Source organism: Anas acuta, chromosome 20, assembly GCF_963932015.1.
Source record: "Anas acuta chromosome 20, bAnaAcu1.1, whole genome shotgun sequence".
Lineage (NCBI taxonomy): Eukaryota > Metazoa > Chordata > Aves > Anseriformes > Anatidae > Anas > Anas acuta.
Genome location: NC_088998.1, coordinates 9,407,436 through 9,430,246, shown reverse-complemented (window position 1 = coordinate 9,430,246; position 22,811 = coordinate 9,407,436). Strand labels below are relative to the sequence as shown.

The 22,811-nt window shown below is 46.4% G+C and overlaps 3 protein-coding genes across 3 annotated transcripts; 1 reads left to right on the top strand and 2 right to left on the bottom strand.

Moving 5' to 3' along the window:
* Nucleotides 1-179: 179 nt before the first annotated feature.
* Nucleotides 180-8,757, bottom strand: CUTA (cutA divalent cation tolerance homolog). Its single transcript, XM_068656640.1, has 6 exons — nt 8,559-8,757; nt 6,237-6,385; nt 2,667-2,726; nt 1,880-1,925; nt 1,640-1,689; nt 180-1,124 (listed from the first exon to the last, which is right to left on the bottom strand). Exons 1-6 carry the CDS (start codon nt 8,634-8,636, stop codon nt 1,022-1,024), a joined length of 486 nt encoding a protein of 161 aa, XP_068512741.1. The 5' UTR covers nt 8,637-8,757; the 3' UTR covers nt 180-1,021.
* Nucleotides 8,758-9,693: 936 nt separating this feature from the next.
* PSMD5 (proteasome 26S subunit, non-ATPase 5) lies at nt 9,694-17,765 on the top strand. The gene is made up of 10 exons (XM_068656639.1): nt 9,694-9,954; nt 10,130-10,274; nt 10,934-11,047; nt 11,506-11,634; nt 12,372-12,481; nt 12,863-13,005; nt 13,560-13,751; nt 14,598-14,707; nt 15,332-15,472; nt 15,921-17,765. Exons 1-10 carry the CDS (start codon nt 9,782-9,784, stop codon nt 16,176-16,178), a joined length of 1,515 nt encoding a protein of 504 aa, XP_068512740.1. The 5' UTR covers nt 9,694-9,781; the 3' UTR covers nt 16,179-17,765.
* Nucleotides 17,766-19,155: 1,390 nt separating this feature from the next.
* Nucleotides 19,156-21,682, bottom strand: B3GALT9 (beta-1,3-galactosyltransferase 9). Its single transcript, XM_068656825.1, has 2 exons — nt 21,244-21,682; nt 19,156-20,476 (listed from the first exon to the last, which is right to left on the bottom strand). Exons 1-2 carry the CDS (start codon nt 21,247-21,249, stop codon nt 19,370-19,372), a joined length of 1,113 nt encoding a protein of 370 aa, XP_068512926.1. The 5' UTR covers nt 21,250-21,682; the 3' UTR covers nt 19,156-19,369.
* Between the last annotated feature and the right edge of the window lie 1,129 nt (nt 21,683-22,811).

Genomic DNA, 22,811 nt, shown 5'->3' with positions numbered 1-22,811 from the left:
TGGCCCAACACCTGCAAGGCTCCCTGTACCGCTTCTGTACCACCTGAGATGAGCAGGTCAGAGCCAGCAGAGCATCACCTGGCATCAGGCTGCAGGGAATTGCTGCAGAGCCCCAAGGGACCCTCCTGCCCTGCTCACTGTGGATTTGCACCCGCAAACTGCAACAACTCACGCATCTGTGCAGGTAGAAACACTCCCATTTATTCCTTCCGCTGTCACATAACTGACTTGGTATTGGTTCTTAAGTTGCATCCAATTACGCTACATGAACATCTTTTTACAAGGCTGAACTTGGCCTGGGTGGAAAGCAACCATCCAGGCACAGGTGGGGGATGCAGCCCCTGCAGCTGGGCAATGCCCTGCTCCAGCTGGCACCCGGGTTCCCTGATCTGGCAGCGGCTCAGCAGGAAGGGCACTGTCAGTGTGTGCGCTCACTGGGGCTCCTGGCAAGTGCCTGCAGCCTCTGCTCAAGTTTGCTCTCTGCTTGGATTTTGTCAGACGAGCCAGCAGGCTGGATGACAGCAGGAGAGGGCGTGAGCCAGTGCCTCGCGGGGTGCCTGGCCACATCCTGCTGCCTGCGGGCTGGGGAAGCAGGAGGCAGAGCGGTGCAGATGCTGTGACAGCTGCTGCAGCAGAGCCAGGGAAGGGTCTCAGGCGCCGGCTGCAGGACGCCTGGGGACTGCCAGGCCACGGCCACCACCTGGCTGCTGGGGGCCTGAAATATCCCCGGGTGCTGTGGGGTCTTGATGTGAGCACCTCTGGGTATCCGTGGCTGCGACGCTGCAGCCCCTTGGTGCCCTCCCCTGCTGCCTCCAGGCTCGGTGCTCCCTGCAGCACAGTGTCAGGCCAAGGAGGGGACATTTCAAGTGCAAATAAAACTCCCAGTCCCAAGTTTCTGTGCCGTAGCAAACCCACAGGGATACAAGCTGCCTCCCTGCGTGTGCCTGCACAGGGACACCAGTGGGACAAAGCACATTTTGTCTCATCTCCCTGAAAGCAGGCTGGCTTCTGCACTCTTCCTTTAATCCCGTGGGACGTTTTCTTCTATCCATTTGAGGTAGAGAGGGTTTCCTTGGTCAATAGGCAGGCTGATGACTTCGGGAATTTCAAAGGGATGGATGGATCTGAAGTGGAACCAGATGCAGAGAAGAGTCACGGACCCATCCCCGTGGCAGGAACAGCCCCGCGCTGGCTCACAGGCGCAGGAAGCAGAGGTCTCTGCTCGCAGCGGCGCGTGTCAGCCGTGCCCCACGCGCCCCACCAACTTCAAAGCACTCGCCTTTCCTTTTTGCCATGTGAGAATTTTGTTTTGAGTTTGGGGTTTACCACAGCCAACAGCTGACTGCCAGGGGCCCTGGCTGTGCTCGGCGCTGGGGAGGGCAGGAAGGCTGCCGGGAGGCAGCCGGGCAGTGACCTGCGTGAGCAGAAGCTTGGTTGGAGCCCAGTAGCTGATACTCCTGCAAACCCGGTCTGAGCTGATGCAGTGTCTGGGTTTTTAGGGCTCACAGGGTACATCCTGCAGCACTTGAAACCCTCCTAGGTGGGACCTGGCTCAAGGAGCCTGAATCCCAAACCCCAAGCATGAGCTGGCAGTGTACCTTAGATGGAAACCCCGTGCTCCCCAGACCCAGAGCCTCACCTGACGTAGTTGGACAATTCACCTATTTTGGATGTCCTTGTTTTCACTAGCTGCAGAGAATAAGAGAAAAAAAAAATTAATTTGCCGTACCCACAGTGGAGTGATTGGGATCCCTAAGAGCAATCCCAAATCTCAGGCAGATTGGTGCCACCCTCCCCAAAACACCCTGTAGCTCCTTTTGGCTTTTGGCTTGGGCTCTCTAGGATGTGTTTTTTTATGAGATAAGGAATTGTCACTTACCAGCAGTATTTCTGTGGATTCTTCCAGTTCCCCTTTCCAGAAATACCTGTATTTAAAAGAGAAGAATAACCAGTGAATACAGCTATAGGTGCAGCCATGCTGATCCCCCTGGGGGGTTCAGTTTCCCTGCTTGGTGCTATCTGCACATATCCCCTAAAAATCTGCTGTCCTTGTGACTGAGCCACCCTTGCTGTGCCAGGTTAAGGTTGCTGGGGTCAGCAGGACAAGGCAAGGTGAGGGGCTGGGACTGGAGCCAGGGACTGCGATGTGGGCATCTGGCTCCCTTTGTCCAGCAGGGCCAGATCAAGAGTGCTCCTACTGGCTGTTTTGGGGCTTTGCTCCTTAACCTCTCTAAAACAAGGGCAATCCCTTTGCACGGGTGGCTGGGGATACCTAAGGTGCCTGGCTAGCTTTATTCTGAGGTAAAAGATACCATTCTTCCTTCCTGAAGGTGCTGCTTAATATCGCAAAAGCCTTTATGGTCCCTATCCTAGCTTCTTTTTAGGTTGTCTACAAACAGGAGCTGCGTCCTCAGGACCACAAATCACCCTACTGGATCTCTGTAGCTAAGTAACCAAGAAATAAATGGTCCCTGATGGCAGTCAGAGCATCTGTGCTCCTTAATAAGCTCAGTGCACTCCTCACGGGTGAGGAACATCTCAGCCACCCCAACAACCACCAGAACATGTGCTTCCATGCCCCGGGAGCCTCAGGGGCCCTCCTCCTCTTCCTCCTCCCCAGCAGCCCGGGGTTGCCTCCTCCTTTGGGAATCCCCAGCCCGACTTACAAGGCCGAGCTCTTCGGCAGGATGTTCACGTAGGCAGCCAGTCTCTTGTCCATGATGCCCCTGGGTGAAACAGGAGGGAGTCAGTGCCTGCCCCCGGCCGTGACAGCCGGGGCTGGGATGGAAGCTGAGGGGTTTGTCTCCCAGCCACGTATATATGTCAAGCTGTGCTTCTTCCTCGCAGAGCGAACTAAATGTGGAACTTGTTGATTTAACAACATCAAGGGTTTTCTACCCAAAATGTCCTAGAAATCCGAAGCCTAAATAAACTCCTTCCCCCGTGCTTCCTCCTTTAGTTGTGGGCTGATTTGTTATTGCAGAGCTGCTTGGCCTGCCAGCAGAAGTGGTATTTAAGTGATTAAATAGTATTGAAGCAAACTCGGGGTGGAATTTTGGAAGAACTAGGTCAAATGTTGCATTTGCTGACCGCAACAATGTCTGGGCCCTTCTGTCGGTGGTGGCAGCCTCGTCCCTCCTGCAGGCGCCTCTTACAGGCTCTGTGCTGGTGCCTTCACCTTTCTTTAACACTGGCCTTGCTGGGAACTGTTCTGTACCGAGGGCTTGAACTGTGCAAACGCTGAACTATTGAATGATCTTGAACTGCAGAGAAGATGATAATTATTAGATATGGGAAGGCTTGATTCAACACCCTGCAAAAATTAACCCTGAGTGAGCTAAAGAATCGAACCCATTCTGTTTAACTGCTGCTTCAATCCTTACACCCAGGTTATGATACAGGCTGAAGGTGATGGCAAAACAAAGTATAAGAAATCTTAGCTTTCAAAAAGACAGCCTGAACTGTAAAAACGACAGACTCGGTCAGTGGCGAGTGTGCTGCAGGAGACGAGCAGAAGACAGCCCGGCGGGGTGCTAATGTGCAGTTGCATCATGTATTGTAATCTGGCCTCTGACCCAGAAGGAAGGCTGGGCTCTTGTCTGAACGTGTATTAGCTCCTTGCACATTGGTGTTAGTGGCCTGCCCTCTCTGTCCTTTTGCAGCACTTCATACCTCGCCCAGGTGAGCCTGTGAGGCACAGGGAGGCAGCGGGAGCAGCCCTGGAGCTGTGAGGAAGCAGCTCTTCTCATGGCTCTTACACAGCCTTGCCACCACAGCAGTGACTCTGGTCACGATAATGATCTTTGGGGTCTCGAGTGGTCTCCAGAATTGCCCTCCTGGTCTGTGGCTGCCAGCTGTTGTGGCAGGGAGGCTCCGGGGAAGGGGCAGCGTGGCCGGTGGATGGATGAACCCTTGGCGGTGCTGACACCACAAGAGGAATCCTACAGCAGCACAATCAGAAAGTCACAGGATGGGTAAGTCCCTGGCAGTGCTCCAAACCCAGCAGCACCCTGAGACACCTGGGGAGGGGACCAGTGAGCTCCCTGGTGCATGGCCACAGCTCAATTACCCCTTGGATTTAATGTCAAAGCTCGGCAAGGTGGAGCTGGGTGTCCCTCTGCTGAGGGGCCGCGGAGGAGGACAGCTGTCCCCGCAGGCCTGGGTTGTTTGCTCTAACCACGTGTAGCCTGCACGAGTCATTTAATGCTTGTAAAGCATCTTGAGTTAATCTGTGGACCAACAAACTGCAGCAGCACACAGGGAGATATCCCCGCTGCGCTTATCATGTCAGACACATGGCGCAAATCACTTTGTTTTGCCATCTGCAACTTCCAAGCCACTTGAGCGCAGGAGCCTTTTCGATTTGGGTGAGTGCCTCCTAATTACTTCTGCTTTGCCCCCAATAAATGGTGATCTTAACCGATATCTTGAACTTTGTTCCAGCAAGCTGAGCGGAAACGAGCAGCCACCATGGTAACGGGAAACACTGTAAGAAGCTGAACGTGGTCTGTGGAAAACGTCTGCATAATAGATGGTATCTTTGGGTTGGGTACTTAATGCGTGTTTCTTTGTCCCTGCCTGACTAAACTACGGGCTCTGAAATGAGACAGATGAAATATTAATAAGCAGAAAAGACAAGAAAAAAGATACACACAAGTCTGAGGCAGAGCCAGAGGCTCACAGGCTGCTCAGGTGTTAGATGAGCTACGTGAGATGCAAGAGGCTGCACCATCCAGCCTGGAGGGGCCAACTTCTCACAGCGGGCACAGGGGAGAGGCTGGATCTCCTGGGTGGGCTAGGGCTCTCTTCTGAGGATTTTAAGTTATCTCATCCAGATAAACTGGGTTGGAGATGGTGCAAATGAACAAGCCAGGTGCTGAATTTTACCTATAGTTAGTCTGTTTTCACAAACCCTGAACTTTTCCTTAAAACCAGCAGACAATTTCCTTGCAGTCTGATCCTTCAAAGTAATTGCTCCTCCACTGAGCAACATGAAAGAAGAATAGACATGACAGTACCAGGAAACAGGTGGGTGGGAAAATGAGCGTAGAAGCCCTGTGTCATCTTTTACAAATGTTACTCATTCCTACAAATTCCAGAACAAAAGAAGAACTACTCCACCAGTAAAAATGCAACCAGAGTACATAAATCTCAGCAATGGGGTGTGATTTATTTCCTCTCCCTTCCCTGCAGGATAATGATCAAAGAGTGGAAAACTTTTGCAAAGCTGTTAAGATTAAACATTTTCAGGAACTGAGGGATCTTTTCAGCAGTCACGTACAGTTACTCGTTTTTCAGAAGACATCCAGCAGTACAAATATAATTCTAGTTGAATTTCTTAATACAGTTAAAGTATTTAAGGTGACACAAAATCCCTTTCAGTAGCCGGTCAGCTCCTGAACGGCTGCTTGGGAACGGTCAGCTATTACAGAAGACGGAGAGAGTTTTTGGCAAGCAGGAGCGCAGCAGGAAAAACAGCTCACAGGAGGTGTCGCAGGAAACTTAATGGTCCATCATAAACATTTCCCCAGTCAACACAGTTTCAGTAATTTGAACAAACCATCTATTGAGTCAGGGACTGACGGCTATGTGGAAAAACTGCATGCAAAACATCGTGCAATGCATGTGATACACTGAAAGAGGGAAAAAAAAATCAAGGTAAAGCCCTCATTCCTTGAAGTTTGTTTGGTGAGCAGCATGCAGACTTTCAGGTGGTATCTCACAAGTGCCTGCTCTGTGTTTTCTGTGGACCACTTCTGCTTTTATTTATTTGTATGTTAGTGCACAGTGCTTTATGGCTCTCCATAAACACTTATTCTGGAATTTGTTAATTGTGTTGTTTAGAGAAGAAGGAAGATTATAGCACATCAGAGAACATGGGGCTGGGGCTTCATCCGAGGACCCAGAGATTTAGGGACATGGCTTTAAAACTGATCTTGAAAATGAAAGGCAATGGAATAAATTAAGAATTAGCTTGATGTGTTACTTAGCACTGACTTCAGAGGTAATTATCAGCTTGCTTTTAGAAAGCACAGCTCTTGTTAAGTGGATATGTGATACAGAGAGAGAAAATGAAAGGGAGTATAGGAGAAAAGGAGCACTTTTCGGGCAGAAATGTGAAACCCCTAAACCAGCAGAGAAGTGCAGCTCCTCTCAAGGGACAAGGAAAAGCTTTATTCCACAAAAAGCTACTTTCGAATAATTCAAGCAGACAAGCAGGGGAAATTTCTCTGTACCTTGCAATGTCCTTGGCAATCTGCTCGTTGAGACAGTTGATGAAGGCAATGGAGTGGGTCCCAGAGATGTAGCTGCCAGTGATGGCAGCGTGCATCTGGAGAGCAAGACTTCTCAGCACTGGATACATCAGTAAAGACAGAGTCATCACCTAAAATGCAAAACATGAGTGCTGGTGTAAAGTAAATTGTTGCATTTCCTAAAAATAAGCATTTACCTTACCTCTGGCTCAAAAGAAGCTTCCAGTCTTCTTTCTTTCAACATTACAGTAATGCTCATTGAAATTTAAGTGAAAACATACGGAGAGATTTATTCCCCTACAATGGGGCCAATCTAATACTGTGCCACGCTGCCTCTGTTAAACTGTGGTTCTGTTTCAAAAAGGAGCGAGAGGGGAACCACACGAGGCTTGGCTCCCACACCAGGCTCATCTACTTTCCTGCTCAGGACACATCCCGCAGCCATCTGCTTGCTGTACGTCCAGGGTGAAGCACATTGGGTCCTCTGGGAAAGAGGGGGGACAGAACCTCAGCCTTGCTGGGGATGTGGAAAGAGGAAAGCAGTATTTCCAGGAGAGGTGGGAGTCTGGATAATAGATTCTGTGCAGGCCCTGGAGAGCTTTAGTCCTTTCCTGCAAACCCAGAACAATTACTGCATTCTGCTGACAGATGCTTCACAGTCCACCCAGGCTATCATGCAGCCCTCGCGTAGCAGGCAAGGGAGGGCAGGACTTAAATGTAGGTTTAAAGTTCATTTCATCTTAATTAACAGATAAGAATAGTACAGTCAAATTCAATCCTTTCAGGCACAGAAATCCTAATTGACACAGCCAGAGCCTGTAGGGCTGCAGAAACAGTACTGCTCTTTCTGTGTACTGCCAGTACAGGGGCAACAAGTTGTTTTGCTGTACATCACATCCCATTCCTGGCAAGCCCCTTGGCTGCTCTTTCTACTCACATGCCACAGACACGGTCACACAGAGATGGAATACATAAATTATCTTGGCCGGGACGTTGCTGAAATAGCAAGGTTAATTTGGTGTGCTGAGTAACAGCAAAAGGATGGGTGCCTGCGCGCTGGGTTGCAGCACTCGCTGTCGCTGCACAGCTGCTCTTCTCTTTGTCTCTTGTCTTGTTTTTTAAATAAACAGCATCTGGCCCTTAGTCAACGACAATGATGAAAAGGTTTTGATCAGACTAAGAAGACACTTTTTTTTTCTTCCCCTTATTTCCACCCTCTGAAAAAACTCGCATTACAGGGCTAATGTCAGAGATTTTTTTTCTTTCAAGATTGAATTAAAAAAAACCCCTCTCTTGTCACCGCAAAGACTGGAAGTCTTTTCTGTTTGTAAAATGACCGATGCTCTTTATTAGTTGTCTCCTCTTTTTCAATCCATTTGAGGCAATACTCTTTATTATCACAAGGTTTCTCATAATAATTTTTAGAGCTTCTTTTGTGTTCTTTTTTTCCACTAAGCCGTTTTACAAGTACTGCGCAACAAATCCCAGAACCCACTCAGAGAGTTACAAGCCAGACAGAGATATGCTGGTGTATCTACTTTTCCAGATTAGGATGTAATCATGTTCTCTGCTTAGGAAAAAAATCTGACCCGTTCAGCATGGCAATCAGTAATCTTCTTGGAAAGATGAGTGTGCATGTGACGAGGAAATCCCCTTGAACATTTGCATTGAATAGAAGTATAACAGTGAGCACCCGCTTGGTTTTTTGTTTGTTGGTGTTTTGTTGTTATTTGTTTTCTGGAAAGAAAGATTACAGCACTATTTGATTCTTTTCTCGGAATAGTTGTATTTGCCAAGGGATGGTGCAAAAGTGAAGGATGGAAACTTCAGGATTCCCACCTGATTAAACCAGATATACTCATGACTGCCAAGAGGTTAAAGCGAACAAAGCTGACAAATCCACCGTGCGATTGTATTTTCACTGAAAAGCACTGACTGGCACAATGACAGCCGAGTTTACAGAGACGAAGATTTTTGCAAGATTTATTTGTTTTGGCTTTAGCGAACCACAAACAGCTCCGGGGACCAAAACCACCAGGTTAGGGCTTTCCCTAAACGCCTCTAGCTTGGACGAGACACTGTACAAAAAAAAAAAAAAAGAAAAAAAGAAAAAACAAACCAAACCAAACCCGCCCCAAACAACACCGCAGCTGGTGGCAACCTCCAGACTCCCTCAGCACGAGTGGAAACAAACCCAAAATTCTCTTTGAGACAACGCCTTCGCCCCTTCCCCTCCGTGCACCCCCAGGCTCCGGCTGCAACCCCCCCCGGCTGCCCCCGTTCCCCGCCCGGGCTCCCACTTACCAGCAGCACCGTGCCGCGGCCCGGCCGGGGGCAGCCCTGGGCGGCGGGCAGGGGGCAGCGCTGGCTCAGAGCCTCCATCGGCCCGGCCGGGAGGGAGCCGCGGCCCCGCCGAGCCTCCTCCACCTGCTCTGCCCGGCCCGGGGCCGCTGCCCGGAGGGGGGGAGCCCGGCCATGGCTCCTCCTCCGCGGCCGGCGGGCGGCTGCTGCCCGGCGGGGCTGGGGCACGGAGCGGCCACCCCCCCACACACCCCCCCTTGCCTTCATCCTGCCGGCCCCCGGGGGGGTTTTGTGATTCTGGGGGTGTTTGCTTGGGGTTTGGGGTTGTGCTTTTTTATGGGGTTGTTGGCTTTGGGTTTTGCTTTATGTTTTTTTTCTTTTTTTTTTTTTGGGGGGGGGGTTGCTTTTTGGGTTGGTTGCTTTGGGTTTTGCTTAATGGTTTTTTGGGGGTTTGACTTTTGGGGTTTTGTTTTGTTTTCCCTCAAACTTATTTTGTTTGTTTGTTTGTTTGTTTGTTTATTTATTTATTTTTGAGACTTAATATTCTCGGCGCTTTGCATCCTTTGGGCATGAAACTGTTTTGGCGTTTTATTTTGTTTTCCCTCAAACTTATTTTGTTTATTTAATTATTATTTATTTATTTATCTGTTTATTTATTTATTTGTTTGTTTGTTTATTTTTGAGACTTAACATTCTCAGCACTTTGCATCCTTTGGGCATGAAACTGACAGAAAGCGTTTTATTTTGCTTGCCCTCAAACTTATTTTGTTTATTTATTTATTTATTAATTATTATTTATTTATTTTTTTTTGAGACTTAACACTCTCGGCGCTTTTGCATCCTTTGGGCATGAAACCGACAGAAAGCCGGGACCTTACCCCGACCTGACACCACTTGAACACCACTCCCACCAGCGGGGGGGGGGGCTGCCATCTACCCCCCGTACATTACCCCCTGTCCCCCAGGGTGCCTACTCTCCTCCTCAGCCCCCCGAGGGGGGTCCCAGCCCTAACCCCGGCAGCACCGAGCCCCCCACACTCGGGGCCGGGCCGTCTCCTAGCAACGCCCCCAGCGCAGCCGCCCAATGGCCGCGGGGCGGGTGGCGGCCGCCATTTTGTTTCCGGCGGCGGTGGCGGACGCGAGAGAAGCCCTTAGCAACGGCGCGCGCGGTTGCCAGGGGAGGCGGCTGCGGCGGCTGTGGCGGGCCCCGGGGCGGCGCGGCCAAGATGGCGGAGGCGGTGGCGGAGCTGCTGGAGCGGGCGGCGAGGCGGGGGGCGCCTCTGGAGGAGCTGCGAGCCCTCCGTTTGGCCCTGCAGGCCGTGCCGCCCGCCGCCCTGCGTGCCCGCCTCAGCGACGACCACCTGGGAGCGCTCTTCGGCCTCCTCAGCGTCAACGACCGGTGAGCGGCCCGGCCTAGGCCTGTTGCTGTCGTGCCCTGCTGCCTCCCCTGTCCCCCTTCCCCTGCTCCCTCAGCGCCTCTTTCATGTCCTCTGTCCCCTTCCCTGCCCCCCTCCGCGGTGGCACGGACGAGGAGGTGGTGCTGAAGGCGCCGTGGGTTTCTCTGTCCCGCCCAGGGAGCAGGTTTCTACGTGTGTTTCCATCCTGGAGAGGCTCCTGCAGGCCCTGGACCCGCTCTACGTGATCCAGAACCTGAAAGAAGAGCTGCAGAAAGGGCTTTTCCACCCCGACGACTCTGTGAAAATTCTCACCATATCTCAGGTACAGGTTTTGCTCCAGGGTGTTGCAGAGCTGCGTGGTGGGCCAGGCTAGGTTTGTCCCAATCTGTTACTGGTGTTTTGTGGCCTAAATTGTGACTAAAACACTACGTCGTGTGTTATCTGGGGGCTTGTGCTCTTATACATGGTTTTGGATAGTTACTGTGCGTTATGTCAGTATATAATGCTTCATGGTATATCTATTAAACATAATATTTGAAGCTGTGTCTTGACAGAAGTAACTTGTAACTGAGTCTTCTGTTTGTTGTGTGCTGTCATGTGTTCTGGGTTACGCATTCTAAGCCAGCGCTGACAGCAGGTGCTGTAAGAACTAAATGTAGCAGCGTTTTAATATTCAGGATGCTTGGAGCAGCATCAAACACTGGGGAGGAAGGGAGGAAAAGGCTTAACTGAGTTCATATTTGTTGTGTTGTGTTGAAAGAACAGAAGTGTGTAATGGTGTGCTTTGGGATGGAGCTCTGGTGGTTTCAGGTCCAGCCCTCAGCTTACAGCAGGCTGCTCAGGGTGTTGTCCAGCTGAGTTCTGGGTGTTTCCAAAAATGGTGATTCCATCTGACCGGGTAGCTATTCTAGTGCTGGCATGTCTGTGTGGAAAAACTTTGTTTTGGTGTAATTCAACATCATTGCTTAATATTGCCCTTAGATTGGGAGGATTGTTGAAAATTCAGATGCTGTTAGAGAAATTCTCAACAGTCCTGAGCTGTTACGGCAAATAATAAATTGCATTGGTGGAGAGAAAATAGCAGTGGCTAAAGAGGTAAGCATGGCTTTCTTTTTTTTTCTTCCTTTACAAATTAATGTAGACAGGGCATAGGATGCTTTTTCTACTGTTACTGAAACAGCAGCCTTTGCTCTCCTTTAAAAGGAGAGATCATGTGGCTTGAAAGATGATGTTGTAATCATGTAGGTGGCTTAAGCCCAGGAGTTTCTTAAATGTGATTTAAAAAACTTTACTCAATCCTGTTATCTTCCAGTAGCTGTTGATGCAAAGATGAACTTAGAGGTCTGCATCTGATGCCAGAGGCTTGTATCACAGTTACTATAACTAGCCCTTGTCAGCAATATGAAAACTTTAATTGAAAAGTGAAGGAAAACTAAAATTGTAGATGTTTAACATGGTTTAGTATCTTCAAAAGAACACTGAAACTGTCTGATTGTTCTGGATTTTCTTCCCTTTGTGTTATTCTTGTAGTAAGCTACTGTTTTTGTTTGCAGGCCATCAAATCTCTCTCAAGAATAGCGCAGACACAAGAGGGCTTAGAGGCTTTATTTGTGAGCAGTTTGTTGAGCGACTTGAAAAATGTCATGGCAACGAATGATGTTGTTCGATACAGAGTGTATGAGGTAGGAACGAGATCGATGTTATCCTTTTGAATGAAGTTGTCATTCAAAAAAGTTCTCTTTGACTGTGGTTTTGAATTAGTCTGGCTTTTGCAACATGCTTTTAACTTAGCATTCATCACTTTTTAACTGCTTCACAGCGTTTTCTTCATGTCTGTGCTTTGTCGAGACTAGAAGAGAGCAGGAAGGGTACTGCACTGTTGGTCTTCAAGTAATGTCAGAACTTCTCTTTCTCAGTTTATGGTAGGAGGGTGTGAAGAACTGTTTACATCTTTTATTTTGTAACTTGTAGTGCTTAGAACATCGGAGGGGCGACACAATGACTAGCGATGCAATTAAATGCTTGCCTCTCTGAAAGTGAGGGTAAAATACCATCTGTGATCTCATTACCACTGGAGGTATAGAGCTGTTGAAAGCTCAGAAGGGGGAAGAGGCAAGATACTAAGCATGTTGATCTAGATATGTATGACAAAAAGAAATAATACAGTTCAGCTGTTCTAGAGCTTAATGAACATAGCAGTGACGATGCCTTGAAGACAGTTTAATAGAATCAAATGTCAACTCGGAATGCTGTATGAGCCTGTTTCAGACAAACATTTAGATAAATAAAGAATTTCATGTTTTCATAATTTAGTATTTAAATAATCTGTATTTTAAGATGCATTTGGTCGTTATTGTAAATTGTTACCATTATAATATTTTTATAAACCAGCCTTTTTTCCCCCGGTGTTTTTATTTAGTTAATTGTTGAGATTTCTTCAGTGTCAGCAGACTCGCTCAGTTATTGTGCAAACAGTGGATTGATATCAGACTTAATTGGAGAGCTGACTGGAGATGATGTACTGGTCAGGTATGTTACAGCGAGTTTGAGATTTCCCTAACTGCTAAACAGTGACGTTTGGTCTTATTTTAAATAATTCTTCAGACACAGTTGTGTTCGTTTCTCATTAAACCCTTTAAATTTGAGAACCAGGATGAAATTTCCTTGATATACTGTGGTAGTTGTAATGTTGGGTTGCAATGTAAATACTCCTGGAAAGTTGTCTGTCTTTACATATATCATCAGAAAGCAGAGAGAGCTTGGATGAGTATTTCACAGCTGTGGTTTTGTTTTTGTTCTTTGGTTGGTTGTTTTTTTGTAAGGGTAGAAAAACTTTGTATGCTTTCTTGATCTCTCTGTACTTCAAAAATCTGTCTGAAGGAGGTCAAACGAATTTTTTGTCTATTTCAGAGCTACGTGCATAGAGATGGTGACCTCGCTGGCCCATACTCCGCATGGACGTCAGTACCTTGCTCAACAAGGAGTTATTGATAAAATTTCAAACATCATCATCGGTGCAGAGTCTGATCCTTTCTCAAGCTTCTACTTACCAGGTTACATCATGCATTTCTTATTTCCATTGGTTATTGCTTGTATTCATTAGTATGTTAAATGGGGAGGACTACCAAGCCTGTTCTGGAGGCTCATGAATGTTTGAGTAGTAGAACACATGTTGGGCATGCACAGCGTGCTGAAGGACAGTCTAATACACGAATCATTCATTTAGAGTGGGTAGCAAAGGTAAGATCTGGAGGGACTGTACCAGAGGTTTGAGGTTTGTCTTCTTGTAGAGGTTTTTTAAGAAGACAGAAGTTGCATCATGAATTAAGTAGCTTTTAAAAGATGAATACATCTTGTCATAGAAAAACTGTACTCACCTGGACTGTGCAAAGACTGTGTCCAAGTTGTGATGCTGTCTTTTGTAGTCTTAAGCTTCTTTTGGCTTGTTCTTAGTTCCTTTCACAGTGTTAATAGCATTTAATAGTGAATCAATTAACAATTAAATACAGTTATAAGTGAATAAGTCTTATGTTCATATATAGTTAATTTTGACATTCTTACGTTGTTACTCCACTCTGAATACTTTTGTTTTCTCTTTTTCTATCAGGTTTCGTTAAATTTTTTGGGAATCTGGCGGTTGTAGATAGCCCACAGCAGATCTGTGAACGATACCCTATCTTTATGGAAAAAGTCTTTGAAATGGCAGAAAGTCACGATCCAACCATGATTGGAGTGGCTGTGGACACATTGGGAATCCTGGGATCGACTGTAGAAGGCAAACAGGTTTTACAGAAAACTAGTTAGTATGATTTTTTTATTTTTTTAACAAAATAGTCTCAGTGTATCATACAAGAGCAAGCTGATAATGGTGTAATGGTGAGAAAAGAACTGAAAAACATTTGTCTAATAATCAAGGGGGTCTCTTCGAATAGCTGTGGTGTAGCAGATAAGATGTCTTCTAATGGTCTTGCCAGGCATGGCAGTCTTCATGCGTAGCAGGGAGAATTCTGGTATCACAAGTGCGATTCAAGTTACTCCTTTCCAGTGAAGTGCATCATATGAATCATCAGCAGTCTTGTAATTTTAGCTTCCTTTGTTTCTACTTTTGGAATGGCCTTTTCACAGGGTTAGAAATGTAATGGCACATTCCTTACAGGCTGCATTTATTTTCTTAATATAAAACGGTTCAGAGGATTCAAAGCAGGTGATAATTTTTTTGTTGTTTGGTTTTTCTGATTGTCCAAAGTGAAAAACTTTTAAGTGAAAATGTGTGAGCATATAACTATTGCAGATTTGTAGAATGAGATTGGACATATCTTAATCACAAATATACTAGGGTGTGTACTTCCCAAGATGACTCAATTATCTGTGACAAATAACTTCCTTTCTGACAGTCTTTGGATAGTCTAGAGAATGACCGTAAAGCTTTGTATTCATCTACTGTAGGTCTGTATGAAGTAAAGAGAATCTTTATTCTTTTTATTGTAGTGGGTCAAAAGCAATCCTTTCTCAGGTTTTATGTACAACCTTTATATACTCTTTCTACCAGTTAATGTAGTATAAAGTGACTGATATAATGTACTTTTTTCTAAAGTATATCTGAATTACTTAGAACTCTTTTGTTTATTTTTTCTTTTCCCCAAAGGAAGCAGATTTCAAAATTTGTTAAACAAAATAGGGCACCAGGCAAAGAATGCCCCTACAGAGCTACGACTTCGATGTTTGGATGCCATTTCATCTCTTCTTTACTTGCCTGTATGTTTTTGTTTGTTTTTTGTTTTTAAAATCTGTAAGAATGAAATAATTGTGCATATCGTTAGCCGTGTGAAAGCTTTCTGCAACATTTAGCTTAGGTAGTAGTGGCAGCTTTCTAATACTGTGAGTCACTAACTTCACGGTCTTGAAGTTCCCTGGTTTGTTTGTTTGCCTAAAGTTTGAGTTTGTAAGAGACCACATGTTATGAAATATATTTATAAAACTTGAGGTCAAGACATTGTTAGCAATGTAATGAGAATAAATAGCTTAATATTCTCGTGCTTTAAAGGCAGACTGCTCTGACTGTTCTTTAGATTCATGACCTAGCTGTAATAATGGAGCTCTAAGTGAGCAGTTTGTATCTTACCTTACTGTACTCCAGCACAGCACTTCTCTCATGTATTAAAATCAATTAATTTAATTCTGTCATCCAAGCTAAATGAAATGTAGATAGCTATTTCTTCATTCTTGAAAATATGTTGAAAACAAAGTATTTCAGTTTATTTTGCTGGTGGTTTGTTTTAAATAACTTCTTAAATCTTTGAGCATGTACTCAAAACTTGAAATTTGTTTGTAATCCTAACCAAACTCTTCCTTTTCTGTACATTTTTCTGATGTATGTAGCCAGAGCAGCAGACAGAAGACCTTCTAAGAATGACTGAATCATGGTTCACATCCTTGTCTAGCCAGCCACTGGAACTCTTCAGGAGTATCAGTACTCAGCCGTTCCCTGATCTCCACTGTGGGGCTTTAAGAGTATTTACTGTAAGTTTCTTTGCTTTTAAAGATCAGATAGTGAATTGTACTCAGCCTCGCATTTTTCAGTGGCGGTCACATGTTGTGTATTTTTTTTTTGTTTGTTTGTTTTGAAGTCCTGAAGCAGCCAGAAATAATGTCATTTGCATTCACCATTTAAATAATGGGTCGTGTGTGCAGTGCTTATTTTCTTATAAACTTTAATAAGTGCTATACTGTAGGTCACTGCTTTGATAATTTACTTAAAACATTAAAGAGAAGCACTGCACTGTGCTTGGTTTCCAGTGATAAATACTGCTGCTTGTATGGTGGTTGCAGAATTACAGTGTAGAATGAATATCCCACTTCATTTTTTTTCCGTTCTTTGACTTTTATCTTAACAGCCTTCTGTGTAACAGGTTTTTGGGTGTTTTCTAAAATGAGGTGTTCTTCCCCCTCTTTTTGTCTTTGCATATAGGCTATTGCAAATCAACCATGGGCGCAGAAGTTGATGCTGAACAGTCCAGGGTTTGTGGAATACGTCGTAGACAGATCTGTGGAACCTGATAAAGCTTCGAAGGATGCCAAGTATGAACTGGTTAAGGCCCTTGTAAACTCCAAAACAATTGCGGAAATCTTTGGAAATCAGAATTACTTGAGGCTTAGGGCTTACTTGCGTGAAGGCCCCTATTATGCTAAGGCAGTTTCTACTACAGCTGTGGAAGGAGCAGAATAATACCACTGATGTTCCCCTTCTTACAAACCATGTTACTGAAATCGATATTAAGATGTAAGGTGTAAAGGCTCTCCACACGGGAGTCATCTTAGATTGTCTCTTTAAAGGAACACGAAGCACTTTGACTCTGTTTGAAATGAGTCATGAGAGCAAATCAAAACCTGTAGGGCACAGTGTAATTTTCCACAGAATCTCATGGCAGAAATTCTCTGGGTACTGTCCTGAGACAAGTAAACAAGGTAAGCATTCTATCAACTGCTGGCTGTTTTATTTTGCAGAAATTATCAGTGTTTACTTAAAAACTGTTATTGGGTTTGGAGTTCCTATCATGTTTTCTCAGTAGATCACAGTTGAATTAAAAAAAAAAAAAAAAAAAAGCCAAAAAACCTTGAGGTTTGTAACCTCCAATGCTGCCATGGTTTCTCTTTTTAAAAAATTTTATTATTACTTTTTTCTATCTGCTGAAGTTGGTCCTTGCATAGAAAACACTTTAGCTAGATTTAGGTCTGCCAGAAGCTCAGGTGGTAAGCAAAAGCTAGTAATATTCTGTCCACATGAGGGAGTACAAACTGGCTTCTCTTCTCTCATCAACTTGCTGGATTTAAGTCTTGTTTGAATAAGTCCTAAATATTGTTTACATTTTATACTGAGGATTACAAAAAACAAACAAACAAAAAAAACACTTAGCCCTTTTAAAAACAAGTGAAAGCAAACTCTAGTGTATAAAACCAAATTGGGAGCTTTGTGTCATTAGCTGTCACTTTTCAGCAAGTAAACTGAGCTGCCAAAGGAGCATGAGCTACAAATCTACTTCAGAACCAAATCTTAAACAGTTTACACTTTTTTATCAAAGATGATTTTTTAATTTAAGTGTTATATATAAAAAAAAAAGTACCAATTTTATTTACCTGAGTTGGAATCAAATGGGTAAGAACATTAAAGCTTTCATGTTTAAAGGCATGAACTGAATTAGGAGGCTATAAATGTAGTACCTCGTGAGGCTTTGTCTTCTCTGAAGATGCTCAGCTAGCACGTGGGTGAGGTACAGGACTAGCCGGACCACTGGTCACTTTACTGACTTGTGATGTGCTGGTCTGTAAACAAAGACCACAATGTACTTTATACGAAAGGTTTATATTGTTTTTGCTGAGAATGTAAGACACAAATCTGGGGATAAGTTGCGGGGAGCATAATAAAACATGAATTCACTACTTTGGGGCTTGCTTTAGTAGTGTGTTAAGTCGGGTATGCCTCTATGGGAAGTACTTGCCCTGTGTCCCTGCTCTGCCAAGTGAAATGGGATGATTTAGTCATGCAGTGACCCCTTTATTGCTTGTAGTAGCTTCGGGATGCAGCAGAGGTGATAGCATTGCCCACAGAAAAATTGCTGGCAAGGAATTGAAGTGGGCTCAGAGAAGCAGGGTAGTTGGAGAAAATCTGTTGATGTTTAATAAACTATCTGAATGCAGGTGATCTGCTTTGTTGCTTGTGACCTAATATGTACAAAAAGTTGTCATCCAACGTTATACCGCTGCTCACACTTTCATTCTAAATATGCATAATAAACATCTGCTAGTGGAAACGGCAGTATGCAGTGTCTCGTTTGTGAACTAAGGGAGCAGAGAAATTCAATGAATCTCAGCATCCAGAAAAACATGGAAGTGCTAAAAAGGAAATGGAAAGGATATAGAAATCCTTGGTTTGCACTTTTACTGGGCAGTTCAACTTGGTTATTTTGGGGTGGCTTTGTGTGCAGGTAGCTCTGTATGAGCTGTATGCTAAAATCTCAGCAAAAGAAACCAATATAAGCCTTTTCTGCAGTTCATGAGTCTCTTCTGTGCGTGTTCTCAGTAGTTGCTTACAAAAGCTACTATGTGCCAAGTCTTTAACATCTGTTTTGCATGGTACATGTGCCAAATAAAATATTTTAAAATACACAAAGGTGCCAAACAAGGGGATTTTTATGGATGCACATGCACTTTTTGTTGAGTTCAGACTCTTACCCCTTGTTATCCACGTGTATTCATTATATGTGAATACATTCCATCCATAGCCATATGGTTTACGTGGTGTCAGTGGTGTATCTTGTACACAAAGGAAAACTCAATTGCATGCCCCTCTGCGTAACACGATGGGGGGGATAATTAAGGCAAAAGCAGAAATGGAATGATGGAGAATGAGGATTGAGGTAATGTGGTAAACTGGGTGAATTTGATTTAAAATCAAGCAAAAAACCACCGCCAACAACAAAAAATCAACTAATCAGTTGACCCTGGTTAACAAGCAGCATAACTTGATATTTAAGAACTGTGGAGTTTTGGGGCCCACATCTGATTCTTTCCATCACACCGGAAAGAGCAGATGGGATCCTCGAAGGTAAGTGTGTGCCTCTTTCCGTGTGTGTCTGTCACAATTCTAGCACATCTGTCCAGCTAATCTTTTGGCTTCTGAAGGAGCTGCTATGGAAGAGTTAATCTGGAGGATGCAGGCATGGGTGGGGTTGTGCTCTCTGACTTGTTCCTAATTTAGGGAGTTTTTACATTTTTAATGAGCTTGGTGTCAGCAGCCCACTGGTGAATTTGTTCTGACTTCATGGCTGACCCCATTCTCCAGCACAACTTTATGGCATGGAGATGGTTGTGCCAGTGTCTTTCTGATGCTGGGTGTGACAAGTACAGGACTGTTTCACAGGTAAGTCAGATTTCTGGTCCAGAACCTTCCCAGGCTGTTTACCTTAGCAATTCCCATGATAATTCAATGTTTGTTGCCTCTCTAAGATGTTCTGCGGTGTCACTGGTACTGCAAAACGGGCTGTTCAGAAATAGCTCCCTTACCTTGGGTGAAGAAATTCCCCTTTGTTACTAAATAGTGTGGAAACAGGCGATGCTTAACTCACTTGAATCTGATCAAAATACAGGAAGAGTTGTGGGTTCAAGTAGAGACCTTCAAATATCTGGAAAACACACTACAGACCACGTTTCTTGGAATACTCTTTACTTACATGCATGCACTGGTATGTACAGGTGTAAGTAGAATACAAACAATTCTGCTACTGTAACACTACAGCATTTGAGAACTCATTTGCTGTTGAAGAGAAAAAAGCTAGCTTGAAGAGGAAATTATTACTGACTATGTACAGGGGAAAATGGCTGGTGGAAGAAAATGCAGACCTCCTTCACAAAAGTTAAATTTTAATCAGCGAAATGAAGAGCCTCATTTTTTATTCTATCCAAGTTAAACTGTTTGAATTTATCAATATAGGTCAAAACCTTGCAGGACACTAGGCTGTAGTATGTTTCCAGTAGCGAGCAATCTTCCCCATCGTTTGTTTCCTTCCAGTCTTTAAATAACTCATCCTCTTTCACATTGGAAGAGGTAAAAATGAATTTATAGCAGCATCGATTGTAGCTGATGTGCTTTTCCCCAGAGAAGCGAGAGCTGTGAATGGGAGTGATGCCAGCTTTCTTAGCGCAGATTCCAACAAAGATATCAGGGGGCATTGAAATCGGCACCTCCTTGGCGGCCACGTACACCTTCCGAACGACGTCCTGGGACATGACAAACGCTCTCCTGTCGCAGTAATCTGGGTAAAACTCCTCTGAGTATCGATGGATGGGAACAAAGCCAGGGCTTTGAGGCGCTCTGTCAGGCACTCTTTGATGAATGACCCTCCCGGTGTAGACGTCCTCCAGCTGTGTTAAGCTGAGCAGGTATCCGGCCAGACTTGGAATACCGACAAACATTTCTTCATCTGTTTTAAGAATATACCTCGCGTGAGGACAGAAAGTTACTGTCCACTCCACAATCATCAACATCTTCTGCGTCTGTGCCTCGGGCGAATCGATGAAGCTGCCTTCAATAATGTCTCTGTGCTTTTGAGACTCTTCATCGATCTCCAGCTGGGCTGCTACTGAAGTTGGCTTTCCTAAAGCAAACAAAGTAAGGACAGCGTAACCTCTGGTGTCTGTCACGTTGCCCCATGTCTGCCTGATCACGTTGCGCCTTGTCCTGTTTTCTGGGCTGCTGCAGACGAGAACCAGCAAAAATATCTCTTGGTCTGAGCATGCTGCTGCACTGCTGATGGTGTAAGACTTGGAGAGATTGGCCTTCAGAGGGTCCATATCCAGCTTCCTGGCCTTCTCCCTGATTTCGAGAGTCTTTGCATCAGTGTAAGAGAGAGGTAATGACCGCAGGAAGTATTCCTCCAGTAAATCTGCTCCGAAAAGCAGCATGTGGAAAAGCAAGACGTTAAACAGAATGAAGCACCACTGGTGAGTCCGGAGCCTGCAGAGAGTCAGCTGGGGAAGAAAAGACACAGGCACTGAATGCTCTTGCTACTAGCCTGGAAAGGCTTTTATTTTATAACACCGTTAGAATACATTTTATAGTACATTGAGGCAAAATGGAACCGTGACATTTAGATTTGTACATGTACTAAGTGTAAGGCTTTTTACCTCCTAAAAACCCGACCAGCCCTACTTGTGGTGCAGTGAGATCTCAAGCTGAGAACATTAACATGCTGTAGCTTAAATGGCTCATCCCTGCACATCCACCTGGGGAAATACCGAGGAGTAACTGACTGCTCTAATGCTTTCTGGGTGGTTTTAGCCTGTTACTGAAGGCCTGAGCTCCTAGTGAGGACCTGTAAGGACAGTCTACATCCTCAGATGAGAGCCTTGGCACTGGGTCTGACAGCACCTTGTGAGACCTGGCAGGGCAAGAGGGGAAAGGGGAAGCTGTGGCCCCGTAGTGATGGAGCAGGACTGAGCCCATCTCTGCCCAACACCGACCCCGACCCTCCTGCTCCTTGGGTGCTGCTGGTTCAGCTGAGCCCCCTCTCACAGACCCCAAGGAGGGATTTTGCTGAGACCCCTGCACCGCCAGGCTCCAGCTCAGCCTCGTGCCATCATGCACAGCCACATAGGCACAAGACTGTGTGTTTGCTGCTCCCCTTCCCCTTACACAAACAGCAGCTGCGAGCCCAACCTCATGGAGAGGAGGGAGCCCAAAGCAGACGCCCAGTAGATGCCTTACAGCGAGGCTGTGCCCAAGCCCCAGCACTCACCTGCATGGCCGTGGGGAGCCCTGCGTGCGGTGGGCTCCACGTTCCCCTCGGAGGCAGCTTCTCCTCGGCAGCAGCGTGTATCTGGGGCTGCAGGATTGAGTTACCGCCCGAACCCGCACACGGCGGCTTCCACCTCGCCTGCCTGCGGGGAGGAAAGATGATCCTGGGGGCGATCGTGTTGCAGCTGCATGAAGCACAAAGCAAGCGAAGCCCGAGCTGTTGCCTTTATTAACTCCCAGCCTTTAAGTGGGGCTTGCGGTAAAGTCTGAGGAGTAACAAACTGAAGCCACTGCTGGGGCCACCTTGGTAAAAACAAGTCCCTTGGCTGCGTTGAGCTGCGTTAGGTCTGGCAGTTGGTTGCTGTTTGCCTGGGTTTTTGTTTTTCACAGCTGGGCTGTGTTCCTGTTGGTTCCTCACCCCCGTGCTGGGTGCTCTGCCCCTCCCCAGGCAGAGATTTGGCACACAAAAGCTGCTGTAGGATGAGGTCGGTCTATCCTGGAGCTGGGAGCACCCTGTTGGTGGTGGGGTGACCGTGCAGGGGGCTGGAAGGGCTCCCTCTGGACATAGGGGATGCCCTGGGCACTTTGGGGTTTGGGTGCTGCTGGGCCAGGCTCTGCAGTGTCCTGGGGGCAGTCTGAGAGGGGTGGGGGAAAGGGATTTTCCCTGTGCTGGGGTTCTCGGGAGTCAGGGAAAAGCAGGGCATCATTTGATGCCAGTGTTTTTCAGTGGGTCCCATGGAGCAAGGCACGAAGCAGGAGCTGTGCACGAGGAGCTGATGGTGTGCAGCTGGGGATGCGTCTTGAGGGCCCATGGCTTGGAGACTGGGGATGTTTTGGTGTCCCCCACCCTCCTGCCTCCTCCAGCACCCATTTACCAGAGTGGGAGTGTGAACCCTAGCAAGATGACTGCGTTGTCTTTTCCTTTGCTTTCTGCCCACCCATATTCTGCCCTGACTAAAGGTATTTGTGCTCTGGTGGTGGCTGCACGTCCTGGTACAGAGCTGTGATGACCGCCCCCAGAGGGACCTCGGGTGGCGGCCTAGGCCGTGCCGCAGCCTCTGTGTGTTGACGTTGGCTCGGCCACGGCCTTCACTGGGGCTTACTGGGCTGGGGAGCCGCGGGGGACTGGAAGTGCTGGTGTGGGAGGTGCCAAAGACACCACAAACAGGACGGAGGTGTCAGCGGGGGGAGCTGATTTTGGCAGCAGCTCCGCGAGGCCTAACGCCTGCAGAGCACCGAGGGGTGCACGGGGCGGGAGGGTCCCCAGCAGCTGTGTGGGGAGGGCTGGGGGGGAGCAGGCGGGTGGCAGCCTCTTTCTGGAGCGGAAAGATCATTATTTTTTAATTTTAAAGAGATTTCGCACAGGCAAGGGTGTGTTTCAGTTTGTGAATCCCAGGTTGAAGGGGTGCAAGGAGGGTGTGCTGCTGCTGTGGTTGTCTGCAGCCATGGGCTTTGTGAGACCCAGGGTGTGCTGCTCTGACCTTCACACCATCCCTAAAACATCCCTGGGGGAGCCAGCACCAGGTGAATGTCCCCAGGAGAGGGAGAAGAGCTCGGACTTCTCGCTTG

Bases quoted from the DNA above. Each gene is read 5' to 3' on its own strand.
- PSMD5 (XM_068656639.1), top strand. From the start codon at position 9,782: ATGGCGGAGGCGGTGGCGGAGCTGCTGGAGCGGGCGGCGAGGCGGGGG. The intron at 11,635-12,371 runs GTAGGAACGAGA...GTTTTTATTTAG, and splicing joins TTCGATACAGAGTGTATGAG to TTAATTGTTGAGATTTCTTC. The intron at 13,006-13,559 runs GTTACATCATGC...TTTTTCTATCAG, and splicing joins CTCAAGCTTCTACTTACCAG to GTTTCGTTAAATTTTTTGGG.
- CUTA (XM_068656640.1), bottom strand. From the start codon at position 8,636: ATGGAGGCTCTGAGCCAGCGCTGCCCCCTGCCCGCCGCCCAGGGCTGC. The intron at 6,386-8,558 runs GTAAGTGGGAGC...TTTGCATTTTAG, and splicing joins GCCGCGGCACGGTGCTGCTG to GTGATGACTCTGTCTTTACT. The intron at 1,690-1,879 runs GTAAGTGACAAT...TATTCTCTGCAG, and splicing joins AATCCACAGAAATACTGCTG to CTAGTGAAAACAAGGACATC.